General features: G+C 39.1%; 1 protein-coding gene across 2 annotated transcripts in view; it reads left to right on the plus strand.

Annotated features, from left to right (window-relative positions):
- VPS13B (vacuolar protein sorting 13 homolog B) overlaps nucleotides 1–24,609 on the plus strand; it is an 802,016-nt gene that overhangs the window by 640,214 nt on the left and 137,193 nt on the right. For both annotated transcript variants that reach the window (XM_061172062.1, XM_061172061.1), the window contains exons 38-39: nucleotides 12,486–12,693; nucleotides 12,997–13,181. In XM_061172062.1, coding sequence (XP_061028045.1) covers nucleotides 12,486–12,693; nucleotides 12,997–13,181 — 393 coding nt within the window. The remainder of the gene's footprint in view (nucleotides 1–12,485; nucleotides 12,694–12,996; nucleotides 13,182–24,609) is intronic.

The following is a 24,609-nucleotide window of genomic DNA, read 5'->3' on the forward strand; positions in this document are numbered from 1 at the left end:
AGCAGATGTCACCATTAATGATGTTAGTGTTTCTCTAGATATGAGAAGATGCAAGAATTTCGGCTCAAAAAATCTTCTCCTGAAAATATCTAACTATCTGAAGGCCTGTTCTGCCAGTTTTTCCCAGAGCAGAGACTGCCTCATTCCTGACCTCCACTCTGAACTCCTTTCAGGGGGTGTTGAAGGTCAGCAGCTGCAGTGGCTCATGATTTAATCTTTGTAGAGGCAGACAGCAAGTGCCAAAGGCAAGTGCCAATTTCCAGTCAGCAGGGCCCCTTCATGGTCATAAATTTGACCATGGTTTGGGGGGCATTTCATGACCATTTCATTCCATGGTGCTAGGAATGGTCATTCCCAGGCCTGGCAAAGAGTTTTCTGATAGGCTACTCAATGTGCTTTTACTGGACTAGGCCTTAGGAGTAGCCAAAAAGTCTCTGGACCACCTGTCTTACTAGTCTGTTACAGTCCAGGAAAATATTCCCTTGTTGCTTCTTCCCATATCTAGAGTTACACTGTTACCATCATTGATCTTACATGGAACCATATATCATCATTTTATGACAGGCTCAGTCACACATTTGGTAATGTAGGAAACAACAATTTTGTAAAACAGGTGAAATACAAATAACATAGCTAGCAGTATTAGAGAAGTCATAAGTAAGAATTAAGCGAGCTTCCATTAGGTGTGGCCCAGTATATCCCAGGTTGTCTGACTTAGTCTGTTCTGTACCAGTCCTTATCTTTAAGGTAAATTATATATTGGCACTGTCCATAAGGCACCCCACCCAGTTTCCTAGTGTTACTAGACTGATTATCCTTACTCTGATTTAATTGTTCCCAACATAGAGGAGCCTTTAAACTTAAATTACCATGGCCTGGTGTTAACTACATAAATCCATCCCATAATTGTGGGAGGTCTTATTCCTTGACTGAAATTTTGCTTGTTGCTATGATTGAGCCTGAGTAGTAAAGAAAAATTTATGGCCAGAGTCAGAGTAGGATCATTAATTGGCTAGGTGAGGGGATCCCACCTAGTAATATTAATAGTGGCCTAAATAGGACTATAATTTCTCTCTTGTAGAATAAATTTCCTAAGAGCCAACCAGTTTGAGCCTAGTGGTAGTTACCAAGGTAACCCAGAAGTACTAGACACAGGTAACTGGCCACAAACCCAACAACTGGATTGATTTTTAAAACTAGCATAGGATCGTGCCCATGATAGGAAAACATTTGATTCATATGCAAGGGTCCAAGAAGTCAAGAAAACATTATAAATGATCATATGAGTCAGGTCCAGGATCTTGGGCAAGCTGTCTACTTCTGATGTCGTCTTCTTCTCATCCTGGTATGAGTGTAGTTTCTCTTTTGTTTGAGCATTGTTTTAAGGTGATTTTAAGGTCAGCCACACTCTCCATAGGCCAGTCCACTGCAAGGGCCCTTTGTGAGTGGAAATTAATCCAGGAGTCATTCCCTTCAGTTTCACTGTGCATGAGCTAGTTAAGAGTACCTGATAAGTGTCCTTCCATCCAGGTTGGAGATAGTCTTTAAATTATGTCTGTTCCAGCATGCATAATCTCCTGGTTCCAGGTCCTGGGGCATCTGATCTTCATTCAAAGATAGATTACTGAGATAAACTTCAGAAACAAACTTAGAGTGTCCTTCAATTAAACTTTACATTAGTATAGCATGACAGCAAGGAACTACCTGGGAGATAAGTCTTAATAAATATAGACCCCCCATTAACAAAACCGGAATTTAATATTCACTGAAACATAATATTTTTCTCTCTAAAATTACCCTCATTTTTACCAAATATAACCAAATTAAGAGTAGTTTGTTTGCATAATAAGTCCGGTCTCAATAAACTTGGCCTGATGATTTATATAACTATGATGATATAGACTTTTTGTGTGTGTGTGTGAAATTTTTATAAGGAGTCTCATACTGAACTTTTAAAAGATCTCTCAGGACTGGGAAAGTCATACCAAGGGCTTATCACACATTTTGCCTAACAGATCTAGGTGAATTCCTCACTTTTCTTTTCTTTCTTTTTTTTTTTTTTTAAATTTTGAATTTTATTTTATTTTTTTATACAGCAAGTTCTTATTAGTCATCAATTTTATACACATCAGTGTATACATGTCAATCCCAATTGCCCAATTCATCACACCACCCCCCCACCCCCCCGCAGCTTTCCCCCCTTGGTGTCCATATGTGTGTTCTCTACCTCTGTGTCTCAATTTCTGCCCTGCAAACCAGTTCATCTGTACCATTTTTCTAAGTTCCACATATATGTGTTAATATATGATATTTGTTTTTCGCTTTCTGACTTACTTCACTCTGTATGACACTCTCTAGATCCATCCACGTCTCAACAAATGACCGAATTTCATTCCTTTTTAAGGCTGAGTAGTATTCCATTGTATATATGTACCACATCTTCTTTATCCATTCGTCTATCGATGGACATTTAGGTTGCTTCCATGACCTGGTTATTGGAAATAGTGCTGCAATGAACATTGGGGTACATGTGTCTTTTTGAATTATGGTTTTCTCTGGGCATATGCCCAGTAGTGGGATTGCTGGATCATATGGTAATTCTATTTTTAGTTTTTTAAGGAACCTCCATACTGTTCTCCAGAGTGGCTGTATCAATTTACATTCCCACCAACAGTGCAAGAGGGTTCCCTTTTCTCCACACCCTCTCCAGCATTTGTTGTTTCTAGATTTTCTGATGATGCCCATTCCAACTGGTGTGACGTGATACCTCACTGTAGTTTTGGTTTGCATTTCTCTAATAATTAGTGATGTTGAGCAGCTTTTCATGTGCTTCTTGGCCATCTATATGTCCTCTTTGGAGAAATGTCTATTTAGGTCTTCTGCCCATTTTTGGATTGGGTTGTTTGTTTTTTTAATATCGAGCTGCATGAGCTGTTCATATATTTTGGAGATTAATCCTTTGTCCGTTGATTTGTTTGCAAATATTTTCTCCTATTTTGAAGGTTTTCTTTTCGTCTTGTTTATGGTTTCCTTTGCTGTGCAAAAGCTTTGAAGTTTCATTAGGTCCCATTGTTTATTTTTGTTTTTATTTCCATTACTCTAGGAGGTGGATCAAAAAAGATCTTGCTGTGATTTATGTCAAAGAATGTTCTTCCTATGTTTTCCTCTAAGAGTTTTCTAGTGTCCGGTCTTACATTTAGGTCTCTAATATATTTTGAGTTTATTTTTGTGTATAGTGTTAGGGAGTGTTCTAATTTCATTCTTTTACCTGTAGCTGACCAGTTTTCCCGGCACCACTTATTGAAGAGACTGTCTTTTCTCCATTGTATATCCTTGCCTCCTTTGTCATAGATTAGTTGACCATAGGTGCGTGGGTTTACCTCTGGGCTTTCTATCTTGTTCCATTGATCTGTGTTTCTGTTTTTGTGCCAGTACCATATTGTCTTGATTACTGTAGCTTTGTAGTATAGTCTGAAGTCAGGGGGTCTGATTCCGCCAGCTCCGTTTTTTCCCCTCACGACTGCTTTTGCTATTCGGGGTCTTTGGTGTCTCCATACAAATTTTAAGATTTTTTGTTCTAGTTCCATAAAAAATGCCATTGGTAATTTGATAGGGATTGCATTGAATCTGTAGATTGCTTTGGGTAGTATAGTCATTTTCACAATATTGATTCTTCCGATCCAAGAACATGGTATATCTCTCCATCTGTTGGTATCATCTTTAATTTCTTTCATCAGTGTCTTATAGTTTTCTGCATACAGGTCTTTTGTCTCCCTAGGTAAGTTTATTCCTAGGTATTTTATTCTTTTTGTTGCAGTGGTAAATGGGAGTGTTTCCTTAATTTCTCTTTCAGATTTTTCATCATTAGTGTATAGGAATGCAAGAGATTTCTGTGCATTAATTTTGTATCCTGCAACTTTACCAGATTCATTGATTAGCTCTAGTAGTTTTCTGGTGGCATCTTTAGGATTCTCTATGTATAGTATCATGTCATCTGCAAACAGTGACAGTTTTACTTCTTCTTTTCCCATTTGTATTCCCTTTTTTCTTTTTCTTCTCTGATTGCCATGGCTAGGACTTCCAAAACTATGTTGAATAATAGTGGTGAGAGTGGACATCCTTGTCTCATTCCTTATCTTAGAGGAAATGCTTTCAGTTTTTCACCATTGAGAATGATGTTTGCTGTGGGTTTGTCGTATATGACCTTTATTATGTTGAGGTAGGTTCCCTCTATGCCCACTTTCTGGAGAGTTTTTATCATACATGGGTGTTGAATTTTGTCAAAAGCTTTTTCTGCATCTATTGAGATGATCATATGGTTTTTCAGTTTGTTAATATGATGTGTCACATTGTTAATCAATTTGTTAATATGGTGTATCACATTGATTGATTTGCTTATATTGAAGAATCCTTGCATCCCTGGGATAAATCCCACTTGATCATGGTGTATGATCCTTTTAATGTGTTGTTGAATTCTGTTTGCTAGTATTTTGTTGAGGATATTTGCATCTACGTTCATCCGTGATATTGGTCTGTAATTTTCTTTTTTTGTAGTATCTTTCTCTGGTTTTGGTATCAGAGTGATGGTGGCCTCATAAAATGAGTTTGGGAGTGTTCCTTCCTCCGCAATTTTTTGGAAGAGTTTGAGAAGGATGGGTGTTAGCTCTTCTCTAAATGTTTGACACAATCCACTTGTGAAGCCATCTGGTCCTGGACTTTTGTTTGTTGGAAGATTTTTAATCACAGTTTCAATTTCATTACTTGTGATTGGTCTGTTCATATTTTCTGTTTCTTCCTGGTTCAGTCTTGGAAGGTTATACCTTTCTAAGAATTTGTCCATTTCTTCCAGGTTCTCCATTTTATTGGCATAGAGTTGCTTGTAGTAGTCTCTTAGGATGCTTTGTATTTCTGCAGTGTCTGTTGTAACTTCTCTTTTTCGTTTCTAATTTTATTGATTTGAGTCCTCTCCCTCCTTTTCTTGATGAGTCTGGCTAATGGTTTATCTCCTCAAAGAACCAGCTTTTAGTTTTACTGATCTTTGCTATTTTTTTATTTGTTTCTATTTCATTATTTCTGCTCTGATCTTTATGATTTCTTTCCTTCTGCTAACTCTGGGTTTTGTTTGTTCTTCTTTCTCTAGTCCTTTAGGTGTAAGGTTAGATTGTTTATTTGAGATTTTTCTTGTTTCTTGAGGTAGGCTTGTATAGCTATAAACTTCCCTCTTAGAACTGCTTTTGCTGCATCCCATAGGTTTTGGATCGTCGTGTTTCCATTGTCATTTGTCTCTAGGTATTTTTTGATTTCCTCTTTGATTTCTTTAGTGATCGCTTGGTTATTTAGTAACGTATTATTAGCCTGCATGTGTTTCTGTTTTTTACTTTTTTTCCCTGTAATTCATTTCTAGTCTCATTGCATTGTGGTCAGAAAAGATGCTTGATATGATTTCAATTTTCTTCAGTTTACTGAGGCTTGATTTGTGACCCAAGATGTGATCTATCCTGGAGAATGTTCTGTGTGCACTTGAGAAGAAAGTGTAATCTGCTGTTTTTGGATGGAATGTCCTATAAATATCAACTAAATCTATCTGGTCTATTGTGTCATTTAAAGCTTCTGTTTCCTTATTTATTTTCATTTTGGATGATCTGTCCATTGGTGTAAGTGAGGTGTTAAAGTCCCCCATTATTATTGTGTCACTGTCGATTTCCTCTTTTATAGCTGTTAGCAGTGGCCTTATGTATTCAGGTGCTCCTATGTTGGGTGCATATATATTTATAATTGTTATATCTTCTTCTTGGACTGATCCCTTGATCATTACGTAGTGTCCTTCTTTGTCTCTTGTAACATTCTTTATTTTAAAGTCTATTTTATCTGATATGAGTATTGCTACTCCAGCTTTCTTTTGATTTCCATTTGCATGGAATATCTTTCTCCACCCCCTCACTTTCAGTCTGTATGTGTCCCTAGGTCTGAAGTGGGTCTCTTGTAGACAGCCTATATATGGGTCTTGTTTTTGTATCCATTCAGCAAGCCTGTGTCTTTTGGTTGGAGCATTTAATCCATTCACGTTTAAGGTAATTATCGATATGTATGTTCCTATGACCATTTTCTTAATTGTTTTGGGTTTGTTTTTGTAGGTCCTTTTCTTCTTTGTGTTTCCCACTTAGAGCAGGAGACCCTCCAACACTAGCAGGTAGGTCTGGTTCAGTCTCCCCTGGGGTCACTGCTCCTTCCTCTGGGTCCCGATGCGCACACTACTTTGTGTGTGCGCTCCAAGCGTGGAGTCTCTGTTTTCCCCCAATCCTGTCAAAGTCCTGCAATCAAATCCCACTAGCCTTCAAAGTCTGATTCTCTATGAATTCCTCTTCCCATTGCCGGACCCCCAGGTTGGGAAGCCTGACGTGGGGCTCAGAACCTTCACTCCAGTGGGTGGACTTTTGTGGTATAAGTATTCTCCAGTCTGTGAGTCACCCACCCAGGAGTTATGGGATTTCATTTTGCTGTTATTGCGCCCCTCCTACCATCTCGTTGTGGCTTCTCCTTTGTCTTTGGATGTAAGGTATCTTTTTTGTTGAGTTCCAGTGTCTTCCTGTCGATGATTGTCCAGCAGCTATTTGTGATTCTGGTGTTCTCACAAGAGGGAGTGAGAGCACGTCCTTCTACAATGCCATCTTGGTTCAGGGCTTGCCATTGGTAGTTTGATAGGGATTCCATTGAATCTGTAGGTTGCTTTGTGTAGTATAGTCATTTTCACAATGTTGATTCTTCCAATTCAAGACACGGTATATCTCTCCATCTGTTTGTATCATCTTTAATTTCTTTCATCAGTGTCTTATAGTTTTCTGCATACAAGTCTTTTGTCTCCTCATGTAGGTTTATCCCCAGATATTTTATTCTTTTTGTTGCAATGGTAAATGAGAGTGTTTCCTTAATTTCTCTTTGAGACTTTTCATCATTAGTGTATAGGAATGCAAGAGATTTCTGTGCATTAATTTTGTATCCTGCTACTTTACCAAATTCATTGATTAGCTCTAGTAGTTTTCTGGTAGCATCTTTAGGATTCTGTATGTATCTCCAGGATAGATCACACCTTGGGTCACAAATCAAGCCTCAGTAAATTTTCTTCAGTGGTCTCTTGGTTACTTAGTAGTGTATTGTTTAACCTCCATGTATTTATATTTTTTACAGATTTTTCCTGTACTTGACATCTAGTCTCATAGCGTTGTGGTCTGAAAACATACTTGATATGCTTTCAGTTTTCTTAAATTTACCAAGGCTTGATACGTGACCCAAGATAGGATCTATCCTGGAGAATGTTCCATGAGCACTTGAGAAGAAAGTGTATTCTGTTGTTTTTGGATGGAATGTCCTAAAAATATCAATTAAGTCCATCTTGTTTAATGTATCATTCAAAGCTTGTGTTTCTTTATTTATTTTCTTTTTGGATGATCTGTCCATTGGTGAAAGTGGGGTGTTAAAGTCCCCTACTATGATTGTGTTACTGTCGATTTCCCCTTTTATCGCTGTTAGCATTTGCCTTAAGTATTGAGGTGCTCCTATGTTGTTTGAATAAATATTTACAATTGTTATGTTTTCTTCTTGGATTGATCCCGGGGTCATTATATAGTGTCCTTCTTTGTCTCTTGTAATAGTCTTTATTTTAAAGTCTATTTTGTCTGGTATGAGAATTGCTACTCCAGCTTTCCTTTGATTTCCATTTGCATAGACTGTCTTTTTCCATCCCCTCACTTTCAGTCTATATGTGTCCCTAGGTCTGAAGTGGGTCTCTTTTGGACAGCATATATATGGGTCTTGTTTTTGTATCCATTCAGCCAGTCTGTGTCTTTTGGTGGGAGCATTTAATCTATTTACATTTTAGGTAGTTATCAATATGTGTGTTCCTATTAATTTTCTTAATTGTTTTGAGTTTGTTATCGTAGGTCTTTTCCTTCTCTTGTGTTTCCTGCCTAGAGAAGTTCCTTTAGGATTTGTTGTAAAGCTGGTTTGGTAGTGCTGAATTCTCTTAGCTTTTGCTTGTCTGTAAAGCTTTTAATGTCTCCATCGAATCTGAATGAGACCCTTGCTGGGTAGAGTAATCTTGTTTGTAGGTTTTTCTCTTTCATTACTTTAAATGTGTCCTGCCATTCCCTTCTGGCTTGCAGAGTTTCTGCTCAAAGATCAGCTGTTAACCTTATGGGGATTCCCTTGTATGTTATTTGTTGCTTTTCCCTTGCTGCTTTTAATATTTTTTCTTTGTATTTAATTTTTGATAGTTTGCTTAATATGTGTCTTGGCGTGTTTCTCCTTGGATTTATCCTGTATGGGACTCTCTGTTCTTCCTCGACTTGATTGACTATTTCCTTTCCCATATTAGGGAAGTTTTCAACTATAATCTGTTCAAATAGTTTCTCAGTCCCTTTCTTTTTCTCTTCTTCTCCTGGGACCCCTATAATTCGAATGTTGGTGTGTTTAATGTTGTCCCAGAGGTCTCTGAGACTGTCCTCAATTCTTTTCATTCTTTTTTCTTTATTCTGCTCTGCGGTAGTTATTTCCCGTCCTTTATCTTCCAGGTCACTTATCCGTTCTTCTGCCTCAGTTATTCTGCTATTGATTCCTTCTAGAGAATTTTTAATTTCATTTATTGTGCTGTTCATCATTGTTTGTTTGCTCTTTAGTTCTTCTAGGTCCTTGTTAAACGTTTCTTGTATTTTCTTCATTCTATTTCCAAGATTTTGGATCATCTTTACTATCATTACTCTGAATTCTTTTTCAGATAGGCTGCCTATTTCCTCTTCATTTGTTTGGTCTGGTGTGTTTTTACCTTGCTCCTTCATCTGCTGTGTATTTCTCTGTCTTCTCATTTTGCTTAACTTACTGTGTTTGGGGTCTCCTTTCTGCAGGCTGCAGGTTCGTAGTTCCTGTTGTTTTTGGTGTCCGTCCCCAGTGGCTAAGGTTGGTTCAGTGGTTTGTGTAGGCTTCCTGGTGGAGGGGACTGGTGCCTGTGTTCTGGTGGATGAGGCTGGATCTTGTCTTTCTGGTGGGGAGGACTGTGTCCGGTGGTGTGTTTTGGAGTGTCTCTGAAGTTGCTATGATTTTAGGCAACTTCTCTGCTAATGGGTAGGGTTGTTTTCCTGTCTTGCTAGTTGTTTGGCATAGGGTGTCCAGCACTCTAGCTTGCTGGTCGTTGAGTGGAGCTGGGTCTTAGCGTTGAGATGGAGATCTCTGAGAGAGCTTTCGCTGTTTGATATTACATGGGGCCAGGAGGTCTCTGGTGGACCAATGTCCTGAACTTGGCTCTCTCACCTCAGAGGCTCAGGCCTCACACCCAGCTGGAGCACCAAGACTCTGTCAGCCACCCCGCTCAGAAGAAAAGGGAGAAGAAAGAAAGAAAGAAAGAAAGAAAAATAGGTAAATAAATTAAAGTTATTAAAATAAAAAATAATATATTATTGAATAGAAAAATATTTTAAAGTAGTAAAAAAAAAAAAAGAAAGAAAGAGAGAGCAACCAAACGAGAAAACAGATCCACCAATGATAACAAGTTCTAAAAACTATACAAAAAAAAAAAAAAAATGGACAGACAGAACCCTAAGACAAATGGTAAAAGCAAAGCTATACAGACAGAGTCACACAAAGAAGCATACACATACACACTCACAAAAGGAGAAAAAGGAAAAATATATATATACATAAAAAAATTTAAAAAAGGAAGAGAGCAACCAAATCGATAAACAGATCTACCAATGGTAATAAGCTGTAAATACCAAACTAAGATAAACATAAAACCAGAAACAGATGCAGAAAACAAACCCCAAGTCTACAGTTGATCCCAAAGTCCACCACCTCAATTTTGGGATGATTCGTTGTCTATTCAGGTATTCCATAGATGCAGGGTACATCAAGTTGATTGTGGAGATTTAATCCGCCGCTCCTGAGGCTGCTGGGAGAAATTTCCCTTTCTCTTCTTTGTTCGCACAGCTCCTGGGGTTCAGCTTTGGATTGGGCCCCGCCTCTGCGTGTAGGTCGCCTGAGGGTGTCTGTTCCCCACCCAGACAGGACAGCAGCAGCTGATTAGGGGGCTCTGGCTCACTCAGGCCGGGGTGAGGGAGGAGTACGGAATGCGTGGGGAGCCTGTGGCGGCACAGGCTGGCGTGACGTTGCAGCAGCCTGAGGCACGCCTTGTGTTCTCCTGGGGAAGTTGTTCCTGGATCACGGGACCCTGGCAGTGGCGGGCTGCACAGCCTCCAGGGAGGGGAGGTGTGGATAGTGACCTGTGCTTGCACACAGGCTTTTTGGTGGCGGCAGCAGCAGCCTTAGCATCTCATGCCCGTCTCTGGTGTTCGCGCTGATAGCCGTGGCTCGCGCCCGTCTCTGGAGCTCGTTTAGGCGGTGCTCTGAATCCCCTCTCCTCGCGCACCCCGAAACATTGGTCTCTTGCCTCTTCGGCAGCTCCAGACCTTTTCCCGTACTCCCTCCCGGCTAACCATGGCGCGCTAGGCCCCTTCAGGCTGTGTTCACGCAGCCGACCCCAGTCCTCTCCCAGGGATCCGACCTCCGAAGCCCGAGCCTCAGCTCCCAGCCCCCACCCGCCCTGGCGGGTGAGCAGACAAGCCTCTCGGGCTGGTGAGTGCTGCTCGGCACCGATCCTCTGTGCGGGAATCTCTCCGCTTTGCCCTCTGCACCCCTGTTGCTGCGCTTTCCTCCATGGCTCCGAAGCTTCCCCCCACCACCCCCCATCTCCGCCAGTGAAGAGGCCTCCTAGTGTGTGGAAACTTTTCCTCCTTCACAGCTCCCTTCCAGAGGTGCAGGTCCCGTCCCTATTCTTTTGTCTCTGTTTTTTTCTTTTTTTTTTTGCCCTACCCAGGTACGTGGGGAGTTTCTTGCCTTGTGGGAAGTCTGAGTTCTTCTGCCAGTGTTCAGGAGGTGTTCTGTAGGAGTTGTTCCACATGTACATGTATTTCTGATGTATTTGTGGGGAGGAATGTGATCTCCACGTCTTACTCTTCTGCCATCTTGAAGCTATCCTGAATGTGTTCTTTATATGATTTGGTGTTCCCCAAATTTGACACAAATCTAAAAAGCTTGAGGAATTCAGAGTTATAGAAAATGGAAATTACTAATTTGTTAATAGTGGAGGCATATTAAATATGAATTTCTTGTCTTCATCTAAAAGTTGTCTTGCCTCACCTTTTTCACCAGTTTTCTTAGTGACACAGAGGTAGATGTGGGGAGCCCAGTAACTTATTGCTTTACATTGATTGGTTTGGAGATTTTCAGTATCTGTTATAAATTTTCATAGATTTACTCAGCATGTGATTTTGTGTTGTTTTATCAAGAATAGTAATTGTATTACCATTTTTCCAAGACAGCAAAGTAACTCCACATTAAAAACAACAATAAGAGCAAAAACAAAGTATATCATCTCTACATTATAAACTCTCTTGACATTTTAAAACCTGGAGCAGTGTTTGACTCCCCAACTTGACTTTTCACCTATCTCTGTTTTTCAGGATTCAATAAAAATAGGATTGATGAGAAAAAAATAGACTTAGTATCATACCTCTTACCTTTATTTCTGAGATGCCTTAATTCCAGAGAGTAGGACTTAAACTGAGGGTTTAAAACTTACCCACAAAGCATAGGCTTATTCTTTTCTACCTCTGTATATTCTTTTCTTCTTTTCCATATTAGCTGGTTCTCTTAGAAATTATGGTTGTATTGCCTTTATCCAGTATATTCAGAGAAATTTAATATTATTGAAAATTTATGTCCTCTGACATTAATCATTATTACCCACTGGTCATACTTCCATTATAGACTAATACTCTTCACATGCAGAAAAAGGGAACTTGATCCTCTCTGTTAGATGTAACACCAAGAGTTTGTTCCGAAACTGTACCATAGCTCCTGTACAGTTGGTTCTCAAGGGCTGTGGAATACTGTTTGTTGGCACTTTCTCACTAAACACTAAAGTTGGGAGCCTTTTAAGTTCAGGTTCATTGAGCATCTTCCTTCTTTTTTTTTCTGAAGAGTGAAAGTGCAAAGAAAGGAACCCTATAATCAAAATGTGTTCATGTAATCTCATGACAAAATGTAGAAGCTGTTCTACAATATTATTAACATTTTGGCCTAGAAGGATCTTCATTGCCTTCTCTCAGACTGTAATGGATGTTCTTTTCCCTCTTAGCTAAGTTAATTCATAAACATTACCTCACATCAACATAATTTCATTATCAATTCAGCATTTAAAATTGATTGCTATCCACACAATATATGATATACTTGATTTTTCTTGTTTTTATGTATTTACCCAAGAATAGAATTTCATCCCATAGGTCAATTGCTTCTTAAAAATTATAGTTTAATTATTATCAATAGTTAAATTAAGTGTAATTACAGTCTTGAACTAATTCAAATATGATTGTACCTAATTATCCTCATGAAGTGTTTGTGTTAAAGCCAGTAAAATTTTTCATATGATTTTAAAGGTTTTCTGGGGTCAAGAACATTTGAATTGCTTAGTTCTTCTACATGAATTACTCAATGGATACCTTAAAGAGGAGGGAAATTTTGAAGTGCAAGTTTCTGAAACAGTGCCGCAGATTCCATCTCCTGTGGAAAAAAATCAGATATTTAAAAGTGAACAAAGTTCAGATGACCTACGGACAGGTCTGTTTCAATATATACGGGATGCTGGTAAGTAGCGATAGCTTCAGTGTGATTGTGTGTGTGTTTGTTTATTTTACCTGCACATTCAGTAAATGATAACACATCAAGATCACTTGAAAAGTAAGTCAATACCTGCAGTACAAAAATAGTACATTGCCATTCAGTCTCTCTTAAGGGAAAATTCTTGATTTGTTCCTGTCTTAAACCATGTAAACATGATCAACCAGCTTCTTTATATTCTTTTCTTTTATACTCATAATTTTTTCTTGTGTAATAAACCAACATGTTCCCCTTCGAAAGCATACAATTAATTATACTTTCGTTTAACAGAACCTTTGAAAATGCCTGGTGTCTATGAAGTCTTGTTTTACAATGAAACCGAAGATAACCCAGGGATGATGTTATGGAGATATCCAGAACCTAGAGTGCTCACCCTTGTACGCATAACTCCTGTGCCCTTCAACACCACAGAGGATCCAGATATTAGCACAGCAGACCTTGGTGATATGCTACAGGTATGGAATGACTCTTCATTTCAAAATGAAAAACAGTGTGGGAAAGTGCTGATTTGATCATAGGAAAAATGTTGGGAGCGTACCTCTCTTTTCCGTCAGTTGTATCAGAGAGAAATACACATGTATGTGCATATACAAACACATACTTATGTACACACACACACACACACACACACACAAGACACACATATACTAGAAATTGTATAATAAGAGAATAATGTCATTCAGATTCATGGTACATGGCAATCCTGAGAGTTCTTAATTCTACTCTTCAATCTGTTATAGGTAGCTTACATAGTCTCCATCTAGTAATGGGACAAACAGGTGTCATTGAGCTCACCACACATTTTCTGAGGGCCTACCATGTGCTCACACTCTTCAGAATTTTTAGAACTGTTCTATGAAATGAGATATGTCCCCATAAGGCCAGAAAGGATGACTTAATTTTCATTTCATTTCCCGAGCTGAAAATGGTCTTGGGCCTTGTGGTAGGCTGATAGGAAAACCATCTAACCAGTGATCATATTCTGTATGATTTTGTGGAAAGTTTGTTGCTTGTTATTTCCCTGAGTGTGGATATCACTATATTATTATTCTACTTATTAATATTCTACGGATCTGAATTTCTCCTAAAATTTGTTTTTCTCTTAGTTGTCCACCTATTACTAGATCACATAACCATCCACTCGAAGTCATTCCTGATTGCTCTTTTTCCCTGACTGCTCACATCTAATTCATCAACAAGTCGTGTCAGCTCTACCTCCAAACATGTCCCTATTCCATCTACTTCTTTCTGTTTCTACTGGTACAACTTGAGTTCAAGCTACCATCTTCTGTTCCCTACTACAGTAGCTTCCTAATTGGTCTCTATGATTCCATCCTTGACTCCTTGTAATGCATTTTCCAAACAACAGCTAGAGTGATCTTTTGAAAATGTAGGTTAGGTTACATCACTCCCCTAACTTAAAACCTGATGGTGGCTCCCTTTAAAACTAACAGAATTCTGTATCTTACTATGGCCTGTAAGGACCTCTGATCTCTGCACTGCCTACCTCTCTTGTATGTCTTGATCACTTATCTCCAGCCCCTGGTATAGAAATATGAGCCAGTTTTTTTAATGACTGCTCTATACTTAACAACTCAGAATAATAATACAAATCAGAGGAGACCACAGTACATATTAACATTGGTATTATTATATGATTATTTAATTCTTGTTTAAATTCCTGGTTATAATATAGTCAGATGTTCACCTTCTGAATTGATAACATTGAAATGTGTCATCATTTTGTCAAGTGAACTAGAGTATGCAGAACTATCCAGTTTGCCAAGATGTCAACAGTATCTACTTTCTTTTTTTTTTTTTTTTCTTTTAAGATCTTTTAAGAACTTTTAAGATCTACCCTCTTAGCAACTCTGCTTTGATTCTTAAATCCTCACATTTGCTTCCCCTTCTGTCAAGGTCATATTCATGATTATCTTCTCTCCCAGTATTCTTGGATTATTTTTGCTAAATAAAATGACATTGTCTTTGAATTCTACTGTCTTGTTAGACTTGCCTAAATGTAGAACATCTGTAGTATTTTCAGTCAAAACTCATATATCAAAGTTTCAGCATCATGTAAGGGCTTCTTTATAACTGATTTTGGGATTCAGATTTATAGTTAAATGTTAATTAACATAAGCCTGATAACTATTGGTTGGTAGTATTATGCCAGTTGTATTAAACAGAGCATTTAAGGTAGTAAGTACATTCACTAGTGACATGTTCTTCATCTTCTCACTGACACTGGAGAGGCAGGAGAGCTTAGTGGTGAAGAGAATGAACTATAGCCAGAATGCCTGGGTTCAAATTCTGGCTCTGCCATTTGCAGACTGAGTCACCATAGATAACTAACTTAATCTCAGCCTCAGGTTTTCTGTTTTGATTTTCTTTCATCAGTAAAATGAGGCCAGTAATAATGTAATGCTTATAGGAATTAATATTTATAAGACACATGGAACAATGCCTGGCACATGGTAAGTGCTATGTAACTATGAGTACTACCAGTACTATTACAGTGATTATCGTCAAAAGTCTTTGCATTGGGCTTCCCTGGTGGTGCAGTGGTTGAGAATATGCCTGCCGATGCAGGGGACACGGGTTCGAGCCCTGGTCTGGGAGGATCCCACATGCCGCGGAGCGGCTGGGCCCATGAGCCACAACTACTGAGCCTGCGCTTCTGGAGCCCGTGCTCCGCAACAAGAGAGGCCGCGATAGTGAGAGGCCCGCGCACCGCGATGAAGAGTGGCCCCCGCTTGCCGTGACTGGAGAAAGCCCTCGCACAGAAACGAAGACCCAACGCAGCTAAAAATAAATAAATTAATTAAAGAAAAAAAAAATCCTTTGGGAAAAAAAAAAAAAGTGTTTGCATCAAGCAGAAGCACAGGCTAGATCAGAGAGAGCTGGGGTCTAATGACTCTACAGACCAGCTGGAGTAGTCCGAGAGATCTGGGATAGTCCGAGGAGCCTATACAGTAGACTTGGCACATAAGCACTGCGTGAAGGAAGCCTGGCAGGTTTCAACAAGCAAAGAGCTGGTATCAGAGAGGTCCTGCTACATTTCATATCTTGTTGGAGAGAGAGGAGCTGATACATGGCAGAGTTCAAAGACGAGGATGCTGGCCTAAGAAGCAAGACAGGGTTGTATCTACTGTAAGCTGAAGGGGAAACCTTGATCCCAATGGTAAGAAAGAACACCCAGAATTGACAGCTGGGATGGAAGAACAGAGCAGGACTGGCAGAAAGTTGCCATGCTACTGAGCTCCCAGCCTAACCTTATATTCCCCCGGCTAGAAGCAGAATTTGGCCCAGGGGTTGGGGTGACCGCATCTGTAGAAATATGACAGCTTTTTCCTTGAGTGCTTGCAGTGCCTGACCCTGAGCATACTCCTGGGGACTCAGAGACAGATAAGACACTGTCCACTCATCAGAAGCTCTCTGTCTAGCAGGCAAGTTTCTCTGGTTGTTTGGGGTAGAAGAATTTCCCTATTTTCAGCATTCAAGCATTCAAACATTCAGCATTAAACCTTTCTGTTGTCAGAATCATTTTCCTGCTCTATGTGATTATCTCTAAGTCTGTACCGGAGGCACCGCTAAAATATTGAACTACCAATCCTGAATAGCAAGGAACTTATGAAAAGAAAGCCCTTCATCAACATGGTATAGTGTAGATAATGTAGACATTAAAGTCTCAACTGCTGACTCCTGTTCCCCTCCCCCTTTGTATTTTACTAACTCAGTGACCTTAGGCAAACTGCTGATCTCTTGGAGCCTTAATTTCCTCAACTGAACACCGGAGTTAATGGTATTTACCTTGCAGAGTTGTCAGGAGATTTAAGTGAAATATTATCGCTAAAACAAATAAGTGCCTTACACATAGTGAGCTCTTAATAAATGTTAATTTCCTTCCCTCCACTTCTCCTTCACAAGCAAATGCCTGGACCACTAAAAAGCCTCCTAAGTGAAATTCTAGCCTTCAATCTCTTCTCCTTCCAACCTATCCTACTAAGTTCTTAAAGGAACAGGTGGATTGTGTCATTCCCTGAGAAAAACCTTCAGTGGTCCTATCACTGCTAGACTGACCTTGAGGGCCCTGCAGAACCTCCCGACCCAGCTTTGCCTTTCCTTCTCTTCCGCATGATCTATGCTGTAATCAAACTGGCCTATTCAGCATTCCCGAACCAGCCTGTGGTCTCCCACATCCGTACCACTCCCTCTTCATTTGAGTCTCTCCCTTTTCTGCTGAAATCCTATCCACACATCCAAACAGCTCCAGTGCCATCTATTCCATGAAGCCTTTCCTGGACACCATCTCCAAACATGATACTGCCTTTCTCTGAAGTTCTGTAACACTTCTTGGCACCACTTTTATGCTATTTCTCACCTATTCCTCATATTTTAATTATCCATATCTTGTCTCCCTCCTAGACTGTAGGTTTCCAAAGGAAATGATGACATCTAACTTTCATTATGTTCCGTATAGTATCCACTGCAGTGGAGATGCTCAGTATATTGAATGGATCAATGAGTACATGGATGTCTGTGTTCCTATTCTGTATAATTCAAAAGCATTACATTGTTTGTCATTATTTTATGGCGCTATTGACTGCATTTGGTTTTACAAACTGAATTATGGCAGGATGCACTGTGTTATGCTTCAGTGGCATTACCTACTATAAACACACAGTCTAATGTCATTACGTTACACAGGCTCTTGGTGAGATCATTGACTCTTCTGCCAAGGCCACTGCCCCCTAGGCAGAGGCTTGTCCTTAAATACAAAAACAAGTTCATCTCCTTGGTTTTAGTCCTAAAAACAGAATCAAGCTTGGATTAATTTTTTCCTTCAGGACCCTTTAGTTCATAAGAAACTGACCTTATAGAGTTCACTTGTATAGAACCCTTAAATATATCTGTTTGTATCTCTTTCCATAATTAATATTGGGATTTATAAACAGGCTCCACAAATGACTTTATGGACTTTATGGAATTTATTTTGCGATTGTACTGAAAAATATGGAAAACATGTCTATACTATTAAACTAGCCATAGGATCAGAATAAAGACCCTGAAATTAATGTTCACAGAAAACCAAAGGAGCTTATTTTGTGGTCAGTTTTATCACATTAAATTTTAAGTGTTAATAGTATATTTAGATGTCAATAAAATTAGGATCTGTAAGGTAGAGTAATACCATCAACCTGGAAGGAATGTTGTGCTATTTAAATGAGCTGAAATGTAAGAAATTTCTGGCACTGTGTCTGGCACATACTGTAAGTTTTCCTCTCTCCTCATCCTGTTGTGTACATTGCCTACTGAGGATTCCATTTTGGAAATACCCGTGTTCTCAGATTGTAAATTTTTAATTCATTCTTTGTAGTGGAATTGGTGATGGAGATTTTAATTCTTACACAGATCTGTCACGGTTGGTGCTTGTTCTTGTTCTCTCAATACTGTATTATTCTTGTTTTTATATTTATTTTCATTTATGTATTGTACTAAATTTTTAGATATCTTCGTTAGGTATGTGACAGTAGCCCATACTAAATAGCATCTTTCCCCAAGGATCTCAAGAGTGTAAATCTTGAACATTACAATTCAAGATAAACACTAAATGTTGGGTTGGGATCACTGAAGCAATTTAAACAGATGTGAAGTAAAGTTAAAGGAGTGAAATGAAGGATAACATACTGTATGGATTAAAAGGAAAGATACAGGAGCTAAAGTCAGGAATTTCTCTAATGCAAGAAATATCTAGGGTGTACGTAAGATTACTGGTGTTAAAGTCAAATAAAAGGGAAAGAGAATGTTTAAGTAATTTAGGGAAAAATTAACGCATGTTAGAAAAATTAAACAGGATATTTAAATTCAGATCTACACCTTCAGAAAATGTGAATATAGTTAACAAATGAGAAGATAAACATATATCTGTTATTTTTATTTCCACTTCATAGCATTTATCATCAACAAATAATTGTTGAATATCTTCCCAATATCAATATAGGATACTACAATGTATAGACAGTGAAGATATAAAGAGATAGAAGATCTGTCCCTACTCTTGTAAGGTTTATAATCTAATTGAAAAGAGAGGACATAATTGCATATGTAAACTCAGAAGATAGAATAGCTGAATATATATTAGGATAGACCCATTATATAGAAGGAATCATGTAATTTGGGGAATTCTGACATCTGAAGAGTAAATTGAATTAATTGGCAAAAAAAGAATAAATTTGTTACTAAAGCTCTGTAATTTCATAGCACTTTCTCAGTTAAAAAGGCATTTTCAAGCTTCAGAATTAGGTGCAGAACTCTTATATGACTAGAGTCCTTAAAAGATATCTTCTCAAGGATAACAGGAAGAAAAAGACAAAAGCAAGCTGTGTCATTTGTTTATTTCTGGTGGAGAAAGAGAATGGTAAGCCAAAGAAATCAATGCACTCGTGCCCAATTCATTTTTGTTTATCCAGTTTAAAAGTCATGGAAATTAGTTTTTAAAGTAACACTAATATGACTATAAAAATCAAAGTGAAACCACATTGGAAGACAACAGAAAAAAACATATACTTGGAAGCCAAGGAGAATCTAAATGGTTGAGATCTGTGTTATTTTTGCTCCAAAGTGTTATGATCATCTTTGTGTTTGACACCCAACACTGTGCTAAGTGCTTTGCGTACATAACCTCATTAAATCTCCTTTTATTCTGAGGGGTGGGCATTATCCCCATTTTATAAGTGGGGAAACTTATAAAGAGAAATTAACTGTTCTTGAAGCATAAGAAGTGGGAGAGCCAGAATTTCATCTCAGGTCTTTCTGACTCCAAAACTTACGTTCTTTACCTTATTTGTAAAACAATGGAATTGTTTTGACACGTCTACAAATGGGACACATCTACAATACATTTGTAGATGTATTGTCACATTTAAGTGACAGTGAGGGACTCTGTTGAGAAATGTGGAAAGAAGGAAAATAAAATTCCTTTGCTTCAAACTGTTAAATCATGAAATAATGAATCAGACCAAAGATATGCAAAATAACCTTAAATAAATAAAAGGACCCCCAGAAACAAGATGGTTTGGGTATAAAGATATCTAAAAAAAGAATGTTTCCTTCAGAAGGAGAACTGGTCGGCTCTAGAGGCCTAGGATGGTCATGGAAGCATTTGTTGGAAGAAGCCCTCCTGGCAGCATTCAAAGAAACGGTGCCTAAATGTCTGGTTCACCTGGTAGCTAAATCCCCTTTATGAAGATGAATGTAGCAGCTGTCAAATCTCTGTGTCTAACATTCAAGTCATCTAACCCCCCAAACAACCTTCTAATAGTTTCACTCCTGATACAATCTGTCTACAGAGAGTTTCATACACTTCTCAGGCCAGCATCAGTATCCAGGCTGCTTGGCAGTGATACATCTTACGGTAAATTAATAACTTGGCATCTGGTTTATATATCAGTCTCTAGTGAACTTTGTTACATGACTCAGCATTCCTAAATCTAGCCAGTGCTAGGACACCATGGAAATTTCTTGAGACTGCAAGACCAATGGCCAGATCTTAAATCATGGTGAATCCATCATGCTAAGTACCCTCTTGCGGCTACCTGCCTTCCCAGCATGCTGACCTCTCCCAAATGATGGCTCTATTGTGCAGTATGTCACAAACCTTTCCAAACAAAATCCCACTCTTACTACCTTGAAGAGTTGGGAGGAGTAAAGATAATGTATATAAAGCATCTGGCATAGTGTCATGCATAGTTAAAGGCTCAGTAAATTATTATTACAGCGCTCTGTAACTGCTGTCATTATCATCATATCATCATCCTCATCGTCATCCTCTCAATTGATCAAAGAACCTCGATCCCACTGTGTTAGACCAAGAAAGCCCTGTTTTCTTAGAAAGACACTTTTTGTGTTTGTAGCCTGTTAATGTCATAATAATTGTTGAGAATGACGGCTCTGCATGTGATTAATGGAATGCTTTCACTGATGTGAATGGCTGCTAGACGAGACACCACCTTCCCACATGGTCATGGTCAGTGCCTCCGAGGTAGTATGTCAGCTACAGTCCTCTAGGTTGCAGGTAGCAGAAACCCCACTGAAGCTGGCGTAGCGAAGAATAGAGGAGAAAGCTAGTATCAAGATACAGTGGGGAAAACAAATACCATATGCTCACAGATATATATGGAATTTAAAAAAGGAGTACTGATGAAGCTAATGGCAGGGCAGGAAAAAAGACGCAGACGTAGAGAATGGACTTGAGGGCCCGGAGGGGAAGGGGAACTTGGGGTGAAGTGAGAGAGTGGCATGGACATATATACACTACCAAATGTAAAATGGATGGCTAGTGGGAAGCTGCTGCATAGCACAGGGAGATCAGCTCGGTGCTTTGTGATGACCTAGAGTGGTGGCATAGGGAGGGTGGGAGGGAGACTCAAGAGGGAGGAGATATGGGCATATATGTATATGTATAGCTGATTCACTTGGTTGTAAAGCAGAAACTAACACGACATTGTAAAGCATTTATACTCCAATAAAGATGTGAGGGAAAAAAAAAAAAGATACAGTGGTGAGTCCTAGAGGCCAAGGGCAAAATGCAGCTGGGCCTTTAGTAAAGGATAGGGCCAGGAGTGGAAGACAGGAATCCAGGGGAGTATTTACCCACTCTTACTTTTCTCTGCGTCTTTCCCCATATTTGCCTTATTCTTCCTTTTCAACAGACTAGCTTCTTTTTTCCCCTGCTTCTCAGACCACTGGTAGTCCCCAACAACTCCCAGAGCTCCCAGAGTCACATTTACAAGTCCAACCTCTGGTCCCGTTCCACATTCCTGACTGACCTAGTTTGGTGTCAGGTGCTCTTGGCCCATTTAGCTAAGGCCATGGGGTGGAATCACATTCACCAGCATGACTGTGAATTAGGGGTCATTTGTGAGCTTTGCAGATACCCGCGAAGGGATTCATCCTATATCATGTCTCTTAGCGCTCTTGTTTGCCACCCTGGCTAATCTGGCCAAACTCATGGTCAGTACTGGCCTCATGCAGTCAGCTGCTTCTTTCCTGTCTGACCAACTCTGAAGATCTTCACAGTGTATTCTACCCTTCCAAGAGGGAAGCCTTTTATATATGGTCTGTGGTTTCAGAGAAGAGTCGCCACTGACAGGAGGGTCTCTTAAAAGACTGCCTCACTAAAAGAAATTTACTCCTTTTTTGCTGTGGTTTTTCCAGCTTTCTCTTTTGCAAATATCTGTCAAAGCTGTTTCTCTCTGCACATCACAGGTTGTCTGCATCTAGAGATAAACCTCACATCAGTTTTTAAAATCTTCTCATTGTCCTCCTCAGGCATCTTCTCAAAATACAGATTAGGCAAGTTTCAATGTCTTACAGATACATATGAGATATTTTCTTTTCCCCAAGTATCTTTCTTGGTCAGTGCTTCCTTTTTAATGCAGTGACTGTGTAACACATTAGCAACTCCACAGATTCTATAAATACTCTCTTGGTTCTAATGATATATGAGAGCTTTATACATAAAATAATTTTCTGTTTTTGAAACTGAGTTTACAGTGTGATGCCTAATGTCCGTAACTTAGTGATTTAATTGTTTGGTATTCTAATAATATTTTATCTTACATACTTATCCACAGACTGAACTGAAGCTTCATTAAACCTTATAGTTGTGTGGATTTCATTCTTTTTTCGTAATTATGTGCAAAAATGTTCCAAGTCAGAGAGTAATACTCAGTATTACCCAATAAATTAAAAACTAGACTTTTGCTGCTTTAAACTTGACATTACAAGCTTCCTGTGATTCTAAAGCACATGGACCTGATAGGTAAAGGTTATGATATTAGTACATGGTGACACTACAGAAAAAGAAACCTTCGGAGAATTACTTGCAATCGCATATGATTTGCCTCTTCCATGCACAACTTAAAAAGAATAAAAGGAAGAGTTCTTGGGTGTTTCTTTTCAGCTGTGTTGGGCGGTTCACTTATAGCTGCACATATGTTCCCAGAATCCTGAGCCTTTTTATTTTATAAGCACCTCCTGCCCACTGGCAGCTGTACTAATGTGTCCCAGAAGGCTTTGCTCCTATCCATCATCTTTAGGAGTGGTGCTTAAAGCCAGATATGAAATTCATTGTTGCTGAAATGCAGAAAAGAATAAGAAGCCTTGCAGGCTTTGAGGAAGTAAGAGGCAGAGCCCGACTCTTAGGAAATAAAGGAAAGAAAAAGTCCTGTGTACCCACTGGACACAATAATAAATGGTTTTGAATGATGGGTAACAGTGCTGGATTGACTACTAAGTGTTTTGCATCCAGATGCCATTGCCTCCTTTTTTGGACAATGAAGGGGAACCTAAAATAGAGTATTCCCTGGATACACTTTTAATTATTCTGTCTTCATAGTGTTGTAAAAGTATTTTTTAAAAAGGATCTAGGAATATATTAAAAAGAGCTCCGCCTGAGAATTTTGAGGTTAATTCAGTAAATACTGATAAAAGGACCTGCGCTAGGGCCATAAGACATACAGAGGAGGAGAGGGCTCTAGTTCTGCTCTCAAGGCACCTATAGTCTTTTTTTTTTTAACATCTTTATTGGAGTATAATTGCTTTACAATGGTGTGTTAGTTGCTGATGTATAACAAAGTGAATCAGCTATACATATATTTATATCCCCATATCCCCTCCCTCTTACGTCTCCCTCCCACCCTCCCTATTCCACCCCTCTAGGTGGTCACAAAGCACGAAGCTCATCTCCCTGTGCTATGTGGCTGCTTCCCACTAGCTATCTATTTTACGTTTGGTAGTGTATATATGTCCATGCCACTCTCTCACTTCGTCCCAGCTTACCCTTTCCCCTCCCCATGTTCTCAAGTCCATTCTCTATGTCTGCGTCTTTATTCCTGTCCTGCCCCTAGGTTCTTCAGAACCCTTTTTTTTTTTTTTTTTAGATTCCATATATATGTGTTAGCATACGGTATTTGTTTTTCTCTTTCTGACTTACTTCACTCTGTATGACAGACTCTAGGTCCATCCACCTCACTACAAATAACTCAATTTCGCTTCTTTTTAGGGCTGAGTAATATTCTATTGTATATATGGAGGCACCTATAGTCTTTTAGGAGGAATAACAATTACACAAAATAAGGCAAGGCAGAACTGCGAGGTGATATAGGAGACACATAACGAACATGCCTTTTAATCAAGGAGAGTTTACATCTGACTGACAACATTAGGAAAAGGCTTCATGGAGGAGATGGCAATTGAGAGGATCCTTGAAGGCCGAATAGGACTTCAACATACAAAATGAGGGGAAAGGGCATATGATGAAAAAATCAGTCTGAACAAAATTTCAGAATTGAATAAGAGAAGACAGAACTTATGCTTGGGAGGTGGCAAATAATCTGGTTTGACCAGCACAGATTATACAAGTAAGGGGTTAGTGGATAAGTGATAAGCTGCAGACCTGGGTTTTTAGTATGACCATTCCATGGAGGGAAAGAAGGTAACACATTCCAAACTTGTCCTTTTACATGTCATGTCTCTTCTATCTTCTCTGTAACCCTGTGCACTTGGTACTGTTATCTCTACTTTAGAGCTAAGGTTACTTAGGTTCTGAGAAGTTACATAATCTTTCCAAGATCGTAAAGCAAGTAAGGAGGTAAAACCGAGACTCAAGTCTAGGTTTTTATGAATCCACAAGTTTTTCTTCTGTGTTGTACTACCTTGACTACTTTTTAGAGTATGGAGTTTGTATTTCATTTGATGGGCATTAGAGAACCATTGGCAGTCCAGGACTTGAGGTAAATTAATCTGATAGTCTGGTAGAGGGTGGAATGGAGTAAGAAGAGACCAAAATTGAGAAGACCTGGGAATTCCCTGTCAGTCCAG

This window comes from Eubalaena glacialis, chromosome 17 (assembly GCF_028564815.1).
Source record: "Eubalaena glacialis isolate mEubGla1 chromosome 17, mEubGla1.1.hap2.+ XY, whole genome shotgun sequence".
Lineage (NCBI taxonomy): Eukaryota > Metazoa > Chordata > Mammalia > Artiodactyla > Balaenidae > Eubalaena > Eubalaena glacialis.